A 15075-nucleotide genomic window follows, 5' to 3' on the forward strand; every position below is an offset into this window, starting at 1 on the left:
GTGAGGGTACATTCAGACGGGTGTCAGCTAGAAATGTCTAATCACGTGACAGCCGAGTCACGTGAGCACACGTGAGCACATGTCCTTCCTGCCAGTTCTTCATAGCACCCCAGAGTTCACCCTGTATTTTCCACATCTGTGGGCTGAACCCACTCATTAGAATAGACCCCAACTGATTGGATAACTAAGAATGAGCACAAATAATAAAGCTCCACCCAACCTATGCAGCTACATGGAGACACGGTAGAGAGAGAGAGGCGTTTAATAATGGTCAGGCATTTCCCCAAAAGAATATCAAAGCGATACAGCCTCAGTTCAGAATGAAATTATAGTATTTGTTTGTATAAGATACAGATTAGGCAAGTTGAAGAACATTGTTTAACCTCAAGATATTGTTTTACTCACAGATTTTAGGAAAATATAAAAAGCTATATCATCCTTCCAATCTTAGTCTTATTTTTAAAATATTAAAGTTGCTAAAGGTATAAAAATATTGGAATAACAACGAGGAACACAGAAAACAAAACCGGCTTTATAAGTAGTGCATTAAAAGCAAAGGTTAGAAGCAGAGATACTATAATCACGTCCGACTCTTTAACAGACACGAATACATTCACACCCTTTCACTGGACGCACGTGAGCACACTCGAGGTGTTTCAGTATCGACGGATCTGAGTGGTCCTTCCAGACGTGACACTCATCCACAATGCTACTCGTCTTCTTTCTCCGAGTTTGGCTTCTTGGGCACCTGTAACTGACATCAGATGTTGTCCATTGAAGAACACAAGCAGTTGTAAACAAAACGACGGGCTGCGTCTGCAGTGTTACTGTTCTCATTTCAGACTGCTGTTATAATGATGTGTGAAAGCCCTGCATCATACCGGTGTTGTGGCTGGACGCTGGGCCTCTCTACCTTCTGTTCCCTCTTTGCATGCGGACCTGGGGGGGCAGTGAAAACGTAAGTAATCTGTATCGTTAAGGTGTCAGGAAAACATATTGCAGCAGAACACAAGCCCAGACACTGACAGGTGTGGCACACAGACCCACCTGGAACTGGATGTGTGTGTTGCCTTATTGCCCAAGTCATGTTAGACAAGCAAACAAGCTGGCAGGGAGATTACTGACTGGCACGCCAAGCCAAACTCCCCAGGCACGTACATACCCCAAAGGTCCGAAGCCGTGGCCAAGCAGGGTGGCGTGGGCGGAGCCGCCCTCCAGGGCCGCCTCCCACTGACTCCTCCCCCTCCCCTGCAGCTCTGCGTTGGTGTTCTTCCCAGACGAGGTGCTGGTGAAGGGTCTCCACGGGTCGCCGACGGCCCGGCCGCTCTGCCAAACAGGGGCCAGCGTCTCCTCACTGGGATCTGCTGTGATCACAGTCTCCATAAATCACTGACATGTTTTGGGGGGTTTTTGTAACTCAAAACAATTGCGACACACATATTTGAGTGATGACACTGCAGATTAGTAATAAGAGGAGGGTGCTCGGAGTGAGTGAGCACTCCTGCGGTGAAGCACTGGTGTCTCACCCTGGTGTCTCACTCTCCTCTGCTTCTCTGGAGAGCTCCTCCCACATCTGTCACTCTGAGTTTGTGTCCGTGAGGGTCCGTCGTCTGCTTGGTACGCAGTCACAGGTCGGAGGTCACACTTATCCTAAACATCAGTGTAGAGTTGGTACGAGTGTAGTGGAACAACATGTCTGTCAGAACATCTGTACACCATGAACATCTCACATACCCACACGCACATATACAGAGGACTAACAAACACAACTATATACACCACACGTATTAGTGGCCACTCAAAATGCTGGAAGCTGAAACTATACAAACAGTTAAATTGCAATATGTTAGCAGGACTGCCAAGTCATCGTTATCCTCTGTTACGCTGTTGGTATTTATACTTTGCTAATAACACACACGTTTGCACAGTAATACCTGGTGGTGAAATAGGACGTTCTCTTCCAGAGCGACGCCACAGAACTCACAGGGTATGACCACATCGCCATCTAGTGGGCTGCAGGGGGGGCTGTAGGAGAGTGGCGACACAGAGTGGGGCAGGTTGGGGGGGCTGGGGGTGCCAGGCAGGATCTCGTGCCCAGAGGTGTGTTCATACTGCAGGGACGCCGGCTGCTTGCTGAAAGAGGCAATAGCAGAGGCTGGACTGCACCCAGTCTGGGAAATAAAGTCAACAGAACAGCATTTAATAACCAATTACAGAGACGTCCCCAGAGACCTGTGGTCTCCCCAAACTCACCCCGTCATGGTGTTTTGGTACTGTACATTAGCTCTGATCATTTGTATTAAGGGAGGGGGGGCTTGATCTATTATTACTAGTGATGACACATCAGGCATCTGAATTATATCTTCTGTTATATTTGTTGCCACATGAAGGTGCATTTGAAATTATACAAACTTCTATGCACACATACTATGCAGTGTTTTTGTTTGCTTAGTGGGGACATATTTAAACTTTTATATAAAAAAAGGAAATATGATCTAAGAGCAGCTTGAAATTTGAGGCTACCAGCGAAAGTAATCGGATACAGACGGACAAGAGACGCACTTGTGTCTCCGCAGGGAGAGACGAGATCTCGCGTCCTCTCAGTTCACATGTTCCTAATCACCCCAAGGACACATGAACACTCATGTCCTCCTTTTCTGTCCTGATTACTGGACAGTTGTACAGCATAAGCCCTAAAGGAATCAATGGGGTTAATAACCCAGTACCTAGTGCCTACTGTTATATCCCTTACCCACTCTTATATTCAAGCAGACGGGCCTCCTCCAGTAAATGATTGGACCGAGTCCAGTGGATCCTGCCCTCTCCCATCTACATCTGCTAGCTGCAAGATCTCTAGGCTACTCAAAGACTCGAAAGGAAGCGGAAAGTTGGTGTGAGCACCAGCGGTCTGAGAGGAGATCGGTGAAGACTTGGCACACACCTGGTGTAAGATGAGGTCCTCTTCTGGAAAGAGCTCTTCACAGAACTCGCAGGGCAGCATGATGTCGGAGGCGGGGCTCCGGGCCTGGGCCGTGTCCGCCCCGGGGGGAGCGGCGCCGACGTTGGGGCGGTTGTTGTTGCTGGTGAAGGCGACCTGCGGCCCGGCGCTGCTCCGGCCCAGCGCCCCGCCCAGACGGCACTCCCACACGTCGGTCCACACGCCCTCCTGGGCGCCCAGGTCGTCCAGCTCGCAGTCGCTCTGCAGACTCAGGGCCAGCAGGTAGTCCAGGCCGGAGGAGTCGTGGTGCGGCAGCTCCAGGGGCCACAGCAGGCTGTTGTTGTTGTTTTCTGGCTCGGCTTCCTGCTCCAGCACTAAGGAAACGAGGACAATCAGGCACACTCATGCCCCCCCCCCCACGAAACAGCCAGCGCTGAAACTGCAGCCTCTCCAACCCTTACTCTCCAAAGTGGAGGACAGTACGGTCGACACAACCATCTCGACGACTATTAAGGTCGTCGGACTAAAGTACAAGAACCCGAGACGCGATTGACTTTTATAGCAGACCTCCTGCTAACCCAGACGACCTACGGTGAGCAAATTCGTTGTTCCTCGGTGACGTGTTCATCCTGGACCCCGGCCCCACCGGTCCCCTGGTGCTGTTGTGCAGTCTGCTCTCTAGTGGCCGAGGTGGGACCCTGCGATCTGTCAACATGGAACTTCTGCTGTTGTTACTCCTCTCCTGGACCCTCAGCAGGTTGTGGATGGGCTGGGTCTCGAACCACGCCCCGGGAGGCTGGGGACCGCCCCTCCTTTCCTGGGGAGGGGTGAGGCTCCCGCAGAGGGCGGGGTGGATGGGCTTCTCTCTCAACATGACGTTGCACTTGCAGACGGGGCAGGGCTCTGTGCGTGTGCCGCAGTAGTCCTCGTGCTCGCGGGCCTGACAGAACGCCAGCTCCAGGTCGCAGTACTGACACGGCACCAAACGCAGGCTGCACTCAGAGCTCTGCAAACAGAGCATCGGGACGCGGTCAATGCAGCCACCGCTTTTGTGAAAGTCACATAAAGGTGACGCAGATCTGTGGGACGATTACCTGATGGGTCTCCATGAGCCTTTTTTCAATCTTCATACCACATTTGCATTGTTCCTGAGAGTGGAGAGGGTTTCAAATCAAACACACACACACACACACACAAAAACAAAAGGCACTTGTTTAAAAGAAATTATGACTGGTAGGAAGTAGAGATCACATCAGTTCTTAATTTAATTCAGTAGAATAAAAAAAAAAATGTCATTGACAACCGAATAAACTATAATACATAATTAACTTTCGGCCAGAGTTTCTCCTATGCAAGGCATGTTATTTGATTGGCATGTTATTTGATTATAAACACATTCATCATGATTTTTCAATACATGTCTAGGCACAGTTTCCATCTGAAATGTGATCTACTGGGTTATAACAGACTTTGTCATTTGTGTCCCCCAAAAATGTTTTAACAACTTCATAGTATGCCTTTGAAAATGTCTGCAGCAAACACATAAAATTTTAAATCTGAGACGATTATCCTCAAATCGCCAAATCCAAATTTAGATACCATCCTTACCAGAGACTGCCTACCTGTGCCAGGTACAGTCTACCCGTGCCAGGTACAGTCTACCCGTGTCACGGACAGCCTACCCGTGTCACGGACAGCCTACCCGTGTCACGGACAGCCTACCCGTGTCAGGGACTGCCCACCTGTGTCAGGGACTGCCCACCTGTGTCAGGGACTGCCCACCTGTGTCACGTACAGCCTACCTGTGTCACGTACAGCCCACCTGTGTCACGTACAGCCCACCTGTGTCACGTACAGCCCACCTGTGTCACGTACAGCCCACCTGTGTCACGTACAGCCCACCTGTGTCACGGACAGCCTACCTGTGTCACGGACAGCCTACCTGTGTCACGGACAGCCTACCTGTGTCAGGTACAGTTTACCTGTGTCAGGGACAGCCTACCTGTGTCAGGGACAGCCTACCTGTGTCAGGGACAGCCTACCTGTGTCAGATACAGTTTACCTGTGTCAGGGACAGCCTACCTGTGAGTGCTCCTGTTCTTTATGCTGCAGAAGCTCGGCATGAGGAACAGGCTCCTGGCACACCTCACACAGGGCGATATTCCTCCGACAGTGGATCTCGTGAGTGGTGAAGTTGGCCTCGGGAATGTCGTGCTTGCTGGGGAGGTGGATGGGGGGGCAGTTATTATTATTATTACCCTTCCCGGTTCATTATAATCATATACAGAACAATAAGGCATAAGGATGTAGGACGAGAGAGGATGAGAGTAAAACTCGGTCCTTACCAGTTGGTGCAGAACTGGGTGCTCTCGTCCGCCATCACCTGTGTGCACACACACCAAACGGGTCATCAGGTATCAAACCAACTCACCCTACACGTGAACTTCACTCCGGCTGCCAGTACACACCAGTACGGACCAGTACACACCAGTAAACACCAGTACGGACACCGTCTCTCGCGTTACCGTGTACACAACCAGCCGAGCGCCTAAAGTAGCGCTCATGTGACCGCCTCGGGTCTCACCTGGTCGGGCTGTGACCCTGAAATTTGGGGGGGTCAGACGGCGGCGCGAGCGGACGATATCGGGGCTCGAGACTCCAGGAAACTCGGCTCTCGCGAGCTGGCTGTTAGCCGTTAGCTGGGTGGGAGGCGAACGACCTTTAATGTCTAAAACACTCGGCGCCACGGCATGACAGCACGAAGGAAAAAGTACTCGGACTCGCTGTGACCGTAAATAAAGTAAACGAGGGCGGCCGGGCAGCTATCGCGGCCATAAGTCGAGGTTTCTTGAACGAGGCGTCGTTAACCCGCACGGAGCCGTGAAGGAAGCGACGGTGACGGACGAGAATGACTTGAATTTTTTTGTTGTTATTGTTATTTTCAAAATAAAAGTGCACCAGTGAGGCGGGGTCAGTCAGCGGAGACTTTCAAAATACAATTGAAAACAGCAACGAAACATACGTGAACGAAATGTTTGGTGGATATATGGGTTTGTTTTCAAAAGTAAACAATGACTTTGAAGAAAATTTTATTTTTAATCTAGTTAATTGCATCGGGCACATACAGCATTATAGCTCATGTGTTCGTCGGGAGATCGAAATTCCTGACATTTCTTCAAGCAAGGTAGAAATGCAGACTACAAAATACAAATAAATACCAAGTTCATATAACGTATGGAATATGAGTAAATATTTGTGTGCCTTTATTTTGTAAATAAGGTCGGTTAAGAACCATACGTTCGCGCGCACCGCCCCTTACTGGATGTTATGTATCTTGTACTTTGTACTGCACATCGAGTATCTAGTACTCTTATTTACGTGCTGGACATAATAATCACACCACTTGTATTTATATACTAATATATTTTAAGTGTTAAATGTGATATAGCGATGGTGGCGACAGAACGGTCGGTCTTCATCCGGTCTTTCCTGGAACATCTTATGGTAGGACTTTTAAACGTGAAAATATGACATTTCTTAACGATCATATGTGTAATTTAACGTTACAGTATTACACGTGTCGCGGAAATTTAACCCATTTCGCTCTTTTGAAAAGGCCCAGGTAAAACACGATTTAAAAAAATTACTCGCTTAAAAAAATAAATAAAAAAAGAAAAAAAAAACATATATAGATATAGATTTAAATAAATATATAGGTGTTCGTGATCATGTTAATGTGCCAGGTAACCCCGTGTCCGTGGGTCAGTGCCCAGGCTGGTAGGTGATGAGGATCATGAGTTATTCCTGCAGATGGCACTCAGATGTGTCGGTGCGCTGCTGCTTGCAGGCGGCTCACACGCGGGGATAATGGCTGCACGGGAGCCCTCGCCACCCTCCTCGCTGGAGGGCAACAAGCCCGGCTTCCCCACCAAGATCCTGGCCAACAAGCTCGAGGACAAACATCTGTGCAACATTTGTCAGAAGGTCCTGCGGAGGCCCTTCCAGGCGCAGTGCGGACACCGCTTTTGTTCATACTGCTTTAACAAGACCGTGAGGTAGGTGAGCGTGGATGTGCTGCACCACCATGGAGCTTCTCACCACCCGGAGAACAACAACCTTCTGGGTTTACCGAATAGCGCCTGGATGACCACGACCTCCTGGATCTACTGAACACTATCTGGACAGCAGATCCATCTAGATGTATAATAATAAACTGTCTGCACAGCAGAGCCATGGAGGTGTACAATACGCCAGCCATTAACGTAACGTTTAGATAACCCACCTGGCATAACAAAAGATGGTTATAACCCGCGGGTCCGTTCGTACCGGTTCTGGTTCTGGTGGCGGCCGCAGCGGTACGGCTGCTGTCTGTTAGGCGAGACAATAGAGCCGCGCTGCGGACGGCCAGGCAGCCCGAACCCGAACTGGGCTGCACGGTGCCCTGTTGCCAGCCAGATTAGATCTGTGGCACCAGGCTATTGTGAGAAATCAGTTGTTCATGCAAAAAAAAAAAAAGGTGAAGCGAGCCGAGATTCATTTACGACGGGCTTGTTTATGCTTTATTTTTACATTTATTTTTTAAAATGGTCTGTTTTGCTTTGCAGCTCGGGTCCACAGAAATGCGGCGCCTGTATAAAGGAGGATATATTCGAGGAGCCAACGTCAATTTTGAAACAGGGATGTGTAAGTTGCTATTAAGTCATGGAGGGGGAGGCGAAAACGCGATGGAACTGCTGAAATAGGACGTTAAAAATCCACGAATTTGTGCAGATTTTATAGCCTACATGCAAATTCTAATCGTTAATGTAAAATATAGCGAAATTCGGTCCTGGTGGACATAATGTTTACATGTAAAGGAGTTTTGGTAGGATACTTAATTTTAGCACAGGCCTGTAACTGATTGCGCGTGCGTGCTTTTTAAAATTCGTTTGAGTGGTTTAACAAGAATAACGTGTTAATGTGAATAATGCCAGGCTTTTCCTGACAATGCTGCCAAAAGAGAGGTCGAAGCCCTTGAAGCTGTTTGTATAAATGAAGGTTGCAGCTGGACAGGCACAATCAAAGAATATGAGGTAGACTATTTCCCCACAGAAAGTTAAATTCACATCTTATCCTTTTACCAGTGAAGGAGCTGTGTTTTAATGTGTTGATGTATTTCCCAGGCTGCCCATGAGGGACAGTGTGACTTCATGATCATACCGTGTCCCTCCTGTAAGGAGCTCTTAAGGGCCAATGAGCTGGAGAGACACAACGAGAGGGAGTGTCCCGAGAGGACACTGAACTGCAAATACTGCAAAGAACCTTTTCATTTTAAAAACATTAAGGTGAGTAGTTTCAGTGTGGTCCGGTCGGATGTCTAGATTTAGGCCTGTCTGGTTGTGGGAATTTTCATAAGTTTGTCATTCTAACCCGTTTGATCTCTAGGCCCATGATGAAATTTGCCCCAAATATCCAATGATTTGCGAAGGCTGTGCAAAGAAAAAAATTCCCAGAGAAAAGGTGAATTTACGATATTTATTGCTGCTGTAATCCTAAATGTACATCAGGGTAGTTAAATTCTTTCAAGTGAGCCAATAGTTTCTGTTCTTTCTACTCGTTTTAGTTCCAGTGTCCTTGTGTTTTGTGTCTTTACAGTACGTGGACCACATTAGGCTGTGTACCAAACTCCGAACTCCCTGCAGATTTCATGTTGTGGGCTGCGATATGTCCGTGAGTAAAGTTACTTCACGCTTACGGCAGTTTCAAGCCACCGAACGCAATCGGCAAAACGACACTTCGTATCGTCTTAGGTGGAGAAGGAGAAGATCCAGGATCACGAGCGAGCGTGCTCCTACGAACACCTGAACCACCTGCTTCACTTCATCATGGGCATCAAGCTGAACCTGGAGAGCCTGCAGCCTCAGGGCCTGGAGCTGGCCGGCCTCAAGATCCAGGAGCTGCACCAGTCTCTGCGTGAGCTGGAGGTGAAGATGGGCCAGTTGCACGTGGGGGCTCCCGTGCAGGGGGCCTGCGCGCCCCCCCCGCCCACGCTGGCCACCTCCTTCACCCCGCTGCCCACCACGGTGGGGGCCGCGCTCGAGCTGCAGCTGCACAGCGAGAAGACGAAGGTGGCTGAGCTGAGCAGGCGATGCCAGGACCTGGAGCTGAAGGTGGCCACCTTCGAGAACATCGTGTGCGTGCTGAACCGCGAGATGGAGCGGGCCGCCACCACCATGGAGGCCTACAACCGGCAGCACCGGCTAGACCAGGACAAGATCGAGATCCTCAACAACAAGGTGGGTGAGCGAAACGCGCGGCCACGGGCCTTCCTCGCCCGCACGTAGGTGTTGAGACGTGACGCCTGGCTGGGTGGATGGCCGTGTGCCTCTTTGGTCCCTGTGAAGGTTCGTCAGCTGGAGAGGACGGTGGGCCTGCGCGATCTCTCCATCGTGGAGATGGAGGGCAAGATGAGAGAAATGTCGGCGGCCACCTACGACGGAGTGTTCGTGTGGAAGATCTCGGATTTCTCCAAGAAGAGGCAGGATGCCGTGGCAGGGCGGGCCCCGGCCATGTTCTCTCCCGGTAGGCGGATCAGTGGCTCACTCTTTTCTCCCCCCCCCCCCCCTTTAATCCAATTAAAAAACAGCAAACAAAATGAAGCCGCCTCCCCCTGTTCTGCAGCGTTTTACACGAGTAAATATGGCTACAAGATGTGCTTACGCATCTACCTGAACGGGGACGGCACGGGGCGTGGCAGCCACCTGTCTCTGTTCTTCGTGGTGATGAGGGGTCACAGCGATGCCTTGCTCAAATGGCCTTTTAACCAGAAGGTACGTACCTGTCGTCAAAAATACCGCCTGTTGATGGCAGAGGTGTAAGCGTATAGATTATTTATCTTTCTAAAAAATCTCTCCAGCCTTTAAACCTTATACATTGCTTGTTACATGATTGAGATGAGCTTCGTGCCTTTCAGAGCTGTGTGTGTGTGTGTGTGTGTGTGTGTGTGTGTGTGTGTGTGTGTGTGTGTGTGTGTGTGTGTGTGTGTGTGTGTGTGTGTGTGTGTGCGTGCGTGTTTGTTTCTCTCTGCCTGTTCTGTTGGCCCTGCCCACAGGTCACCCTCATGCTGTTGGATCAGAACAACAGGGAACACATCATCGACGCCTTCCGGCCCGACATCTCCTCCTCCTCCTTTCAGAGGCCCGTCAGCGACATGAACATCGCCAGCGGCTGTCCGCTCTTCTGCCCGCTCTCCAAGCTCGACTCCAAGAACTCCTACATCCGCGACGACACCATCTTCATCAAGGCCATCGTGGACCTCACCGGCCTTTAGGGTGTAAGGCGTGGCTCTGCCAGCCCTGCAGAGCGTTTTTGCAGTTCCCTCACGAGGCCCGCGGGCCTCTAGCAGAGCTCTGATCCTGGGGGGATATTTCCTGCACTACCCAAACATCACCCACTCCCAGGGTGGTTCCTCTAGGATTTACCTTGTTCTACATTACGTTGCCAACCAGAATGGTACCTGGAGTTTGTACAGTTTTAACGGTAATGTAGTTGCCCTGGGGGGGGGCGGGCTCCTCCCTCCCCTTTAGCGGGATAGCTGTCAGCAGTGATTGTAACGTAACTATTGATGCCTGGTGCCGTAAACGTGGCACTCTGCCTTTCATAGAGATTGAGAGAAGACTTTACTCACAGGAATAGAAGTCATTTCATTTTCAAGCGCTTTACTTGTGCTGTGGCCAGTATTTGAGGTTTCCCTTTAGTTTTGGTTCAGTGTTTGAGCTTCTTGCGAGTGGGTGTTTGTTTATTTATTTTTTTGCATAGACAGACGTGGAGTTCCAAAATAACAATGATTGATGCTGGTAAATTCTTTTGCATCTATCTAGTGATCCTGCTTCATGTGCTGTCTGACTCTGGCTCTGAGTTTGTGCATCGCGAGTCTCCCAACATTCGTTGTGCCTCTGCTCTCTCAAGTCCTGTGTTAATTGGTACTTATCCGTAGTGGTGGACATTGCTTGAATCTCATGAAGTCCAAAGCGCAGAATTTGGGTTTTTTTGAAGCCTGCATTGTGTTGTTGAGCTGTGCGTATGTGGAGGGGGAGTCCCCCCCCCCCCCCCCCCCATCCGTTCCATTTCGGTGTCCTTTGCTGTATTTGTTTGCATGTTGGATCTGTGGAAGATACATTCAAGTTAGCAAAATGACCAGGTTTGCATCAGGAACCTGAGAAGCGAAGAAGTTTCATCAGAAATCCCTGTCAGTGAAAATCACGATGCGCTGGTGTCTTTGAGAAATACAAAAAACAAAAAAAAGAAACAAAACAAAATGGAAAAAAAACAAAAAAAAACAAACCAACACTAAGCGCTTGATTTCCACCTCTCACGCCTGGGCACGTCATCTCACTGTACGCTCACCCCAACAGCAACTTACGGTTCACACGAACACCTCGATTGGCAGCATTTAGCCAAACCTGAGTGTAGGAGTAGTGAAGGACAGTAGACCCTGTGCTTTTTCTTGGTGTAGAGGGGCCGATGTTGAAACTGTACTTTGGTGTTTTCTCGTTTTGAGTGTTCTATTGATGTTGTGCTGCTTTGGGCTAAAATGACTATTGGCACTGGAATATAACGTACTCTGTGAACTAGAATTTGCCAAATGAGGCTTTCACCATTTTTAGTCACTGCTGTTTTGTCTTTATCCTATAAAGCTTCTTGGTGGGTTCTAGAAACGTGTGCTTGTGAAAGGAGCTATCTGTTAAATTTTTGTGTAAATTATCACCGTATATTGTTAAAGATTGTTACAGATTGGTCACAATCATTCAATTTGGAAGAAAAAAAAAAAATTAAAATCACTAATTTACCGTAGCGCCTGTTGTCCCGGGCGATGGCAGCTCATTGCAAAATTTTAAAAATTGCTTCAAAACGTGTTTTATTTTTTATTTTTTTATGCCGTTAAAACGCCATGATGACGGGTCACTGAGCCTGATCAAATGTTCACACGTCAAAGGTTTAGCTTGCGCTATAATGGACAGTAGGGACAGATTTTGGAAGCGAAGGACCTACCTGTAGCACCTTGAAGCATCTCAAGACTGGAGAGGTTCTCAAAAGATTACCCAGCTTCTTTGATCTACATGCGAACACCTCAAGAGAAGCAGGAGTCTTTTTGTGAACCGCCGAGAGCATTAATACATCTATTCAGTGCATGACTCTTCCATTCTAAGGGCTTACAGTATACAGTATGTCTTCCATACGAGGTTTATGGTCTGATTGTTTTCTTGGATGGAGTCTGAGATACTTTGTTTAAGATGCCTTCATGCTAACAAAGCACCTAGACCCAGCCTATTTTCAAACCAGTTCCGACAGACGTTGAAATCTCTCTGTGCACGAGATGTTTCAATAAAGAGAAAAATGCGCATATTGTAAAGTATTGGTTTACTTCGTAGACCAACATTTTATTTGTATTGCTTTTACTTTTTATCTGTTGATTGAAAACAGTTATAAATGTGAGTGTGTTATATTGCTTAAGTATAAATAGATATACTATTATACAGTGCACAGAGTTGTTTATGACTGATGTACACTGTGCATATGACAAATATTAATTATATATCTAATATAGATTCTATTAAGTAATAATATATGTACTATTTCCTGTTGGGATGGTTTAAAAATGTGTTGGGGCACTAATTTGGGTAGCAGTTTCTCCTCCCCTTGGTGACATCCATGAGGAAACCAGTCTTGGAAAGAACCAGAACCACTAGCTAGCTTTCGTTTAATTTCCCTCCCTCGAGGAGATGTGTGGTCCATCTGCTCTTCGCCCTGGTGAGATTTCAGTGCTTTTGTGAAGAGGCCTACAGATGCAGCCGAGCTTCTGTAGGCCACTCAGTAGATGCTTTAGACAGGTTAGCTTTAGCAAGCACTGCATGGCACTGGTGTGGTGTATCGTGAGCCGTTTACATAAAGCTCAAGTCACTCGAATAGCATATATATATATATATATATATATATATATATATATATATATATATATATATATATATATATATATATATATATATATATATATATATATATATACTCTTTGGTTTTTGACTCTGCATTACATTACATAATTGTTTATTGTAATGCATATTGTACATTACGATTTTAGCTTGTGCAATTATACAAGTGTCCTTCCTATTTTGAGTGTGAATTCTATTTTGTGTTCACTCTGAACGGGGTTTGGTTTTCTAAGAGTTGTTTAAGCGTTGCTAGAGCGTTGCTACACGGCATTTGCAGGATTTCGCCTACAGCAGTTTAAAATGTAACTGACATTGTTGATGACTTTGAATAAACATACAATATACTAAAGTAACAGTATTTTCTTAAGTTTTTACATTTGAATTAAAACTCAAGGAAATTATTTATTTATCCTGGAATGATCCTTTTTCTTCAACTTAATATTTGTGTACTTTTTTAATTTCCTAGGTGGTGTTTAATAAGTTGTCTTGGCAATTGAAGTTTCTAACTTTGTAAGACTTCATAGTTTCGCAGTCCCGTAGCCTTTCTAATGCTGTTTTACAGACATAGAAGTGTTACCTTGATGGCAAAAATTGTGGTTCTTCACCACAAGTGCTGGAAAACAAGACGCCAAGGAACGAACCATGATTCTTTTCTCCTTTTGTCATGGTTTAATCCTCTGACATCTTCAATAAATGCTTTTCTGGCCTCACTGTCGAGAGTCTTGAGTTTAATGTATGTGGGTTTTATTGATTTGTTTTTTCAGTCTCTTTAAGTTCAGTAGCGCCTGCCTGTTCCTCAAGTGAACACATGATGGCGCTGGTGTGACGTGTGTAGGCTGGCTGTCCGGTCTGCGTGGTGCACCTACAGGAAAGACACAGGAAGTCACACAATGAAATGACTGGATGGGGAGGTGGGGGTGTGTGTTCCCAGTGGGGGGGGGGGGGGGGGGGGGGGGACTCCTTTCTCAGAGCGGGAGCTGCAAAATGAATTTCCAGCTGGGGCATTGGTAGAACATAGTGTCACTTGACGACAAGAAAGTTTTTATTCCTCTTAAAAGGCCTACAAAGTTCCAGGCCACAAAACAATCTACATGAGGAAGAAAAATATTATGTATTTGACATAATCAAAAAGCTGGATTCAGAGATGCCCGACTTGTTATATCATATCCTTAATTGCACTGGACATACATTTGGAAATGTGCTCTTCAGTTTAAGGGGAAACCATCCCGCTAAGATGAGTTTACAAGGAGTAAAAATAAAGCTAGCCGTTATGTCGAGTTTCAGACCTTGATGGCATGGAGATACACCAGCTGCTTCTCAGGAAATGACCGGGGACACGGCTCGAAAAGTTCAGACAGCAGTTCAAACCTGTGGAAATACGTCCTCTCGTCTCATGACCTCAGATGTAAGGCTGTTGCGGTGTTTGGTTACCTGAAATGTGTAACAGTGAAAGGGCTAAACACAGTTCCTTGTATGTGAATTCATGTAGGCTAAAGGCTTTATTTGGACACATTGGACGTCATGGTGATCTGGACTAAAAGACGCAACTATGACTGAATCACAGACCTGCTGTATTGTTGCACTGCGTCAGTAGACTCACTGTGAGAATTAAGTGTTGTAAAGATGCCGTGATGTCAGGTTGCTCCATCAATAGGAGCTTCGGTGTCCTCATTATACTGGCGGGGCGTGGCTTCCCTCTTCAGCCTGAGAGTGAGCTGTGGGGAGGAAGACGTGTCTGAGGAAGACGTGTCTGAGGAAGACGTGTCGGAGGAAGACGAGTCGGAGGAAGACGTGTAGGGGGAAGACGTGTCGGAGGAAGACGTGTCGGGGGAAGACGTGTCGGGGGAAGACGTGTCTGAGGAAGACGTGTCGGGGAAGACGTGTAGGGGGAAGACGTGTCGGAGGGAGACGTGTCTGAGGGAGACGTGTCGGGGAAGACGTGTCGGGGGAAGACGTGTCTGAGGAAGACGTGCCTGAGGAAGACGTGTCGGGGGAAGACGTGTCGGAGGAGGACGTGTCTGAGGAAGACGTGTCGGAGGAAGACGTGCCTGTGGAAGACGTGTCGGAGGAAAACGTGTCGGGGAAGACGTGTAAATTGAACATTCATTCATTCATTCACGTGTCTGGGGAAGACGTGTCGGAGGAAGACATGTCTGAGGAAGACGTGTT

General features: G+C 47.6%; 2 protein-coding genes across 4 annotated transcripts; one reads left to right on the top strand and one right to left on the bottom strand.

Annotated features, from left to right (window-relative positions):
- Positions 1 to 246: 246 nt before the first annotated feature.
- Positions 247 to 5906, bottom strand: trafd1 (TRAF-type zinc finger domain containing 1). Of its 3 annotated transcripts, none has more exons than XM_076998242.1 (11): positions 5523 to 5906; positions 5284 to 5321; positions 5021 to 5156; positions 4033 to 4086; positions 3530 to 3944; positions 2942 to 3312; positions 1935 to 2171; positions 1527 to 1650; positions 1163 to 1364; positions 882 to 939; positions 247 to 748 (listed from the first exon to the last, which is right to left on the bottom strand). In XM_076998242.1, the coding sequence occupies exons 2-11, from the start codon at positions 5316 to 5318 to the stop codon at positions 710 to 712; spliced, it is 1671 nt and encodes a 556-aa protein (XP_076854357.1). In that variant the 5' UTR covers positions 5319 to 5321; positions 5523 to 5906; the 3' UTR covers positions 247 to 709. The 3 variants fall into 3 exon arrangements, with proteins under 3 accessions (XP_076854357.1, XP_076854356.1, XP_076854354.1); XM_076998241.1 differs by having other exon boundaries at positions 247 to 754; positions 1163 to 1361; positions 5523 to 5905; XM_076998239.1 differs by having other exon boundaries at positions 247 to 754; positions 5523 to 5904.
- traf2a (Tnf receptor-associated factor 2a) lies at positions 5891 to 12329 on the top strand. The gene is made up of 11 exons (XM_076998238.1): positions 5891 to 6442; positions 6786 to 6993; positions 7543 to 7621; positions 7912 to 8010; positions 8101 to 8262; positions 8363 to 8437; positions 8573 to 8647; positions 8728 to 9213; positions 9322 to 9499; positions 9599 to 9747; positions 10029 to 12329. The coding sequence occupies exons 2-11, from the start codon at positions 6806 to 6808 to the stop codon at positions 10245 to 10247; spliced, it is 1710 nt and encodes a 569-aa protein (XP_076854353.1). The 5' UTR covers positions 5891 to 6442; positions 6786 to 6805; the 3' UTR covers positions 10248 to 12329.
- The last annotated feature ends 2746 nt before the right edge of the window (positions 12330 to 15075 follow it).

This window comes from Brachyhypopomus gauderio, chromosome 3 (assembly GCF_052324685.1).
Source record: "Brachyhypopomus gauderio isolate BG-103 chromosome 3, BGAUD_0.2, whole genome shotgun sequence".
Classification (NCBI taxonomy): Eukaryota; Metazoa; Chordata; class Actinopteri; order Gymnotiformes; family Hypopomidae; genus Brachyhypopomus; species Brachyhypopomus gauderio.

Coding starts and splice junctions, on each gene's coding strand:
- trafd1 (XM_076998239.1), bottom strand. CDS start 5,318: ATGGCGGACGAGAGCACCCAGTTCTGCACCAACTG. Junction 4,087..5,020: donor AAGAACAGGAGCACTCACAG/GTAGGCTGTCCC, acceptor CTCCACTCTCAG/GAACAATGCAAATGTGGTAT. Junction 2,172..2,941: donor AGGACCTCATCTTACACCAG/GTGTGTGCCAAG, acceptor TTTATTTCCCAG/ACTGGGTGCAGTCCAGCCTC.
- traf2a (XM_076998238.1), top strand. CDS start 6,806: ATGGCTGCACGGGAGCCCTCGCCACCCTCCTCGCTGGAGGGCAACAAG. Junction 6,994..7,542: donor TGCTTTAACAAGACCGTGAG/GTAGGTGAGCGT, acceptor TTTGCTTTGCAG/CTCGGGTCCACAGAAATGCG. Junction 9,748..10,028: donor AATGGCCTTTTAACCAGAAG/GTACGTACCTGT, acceptor CCCTGCCCACAG/GTCACCCTCATGCTGTTGGA.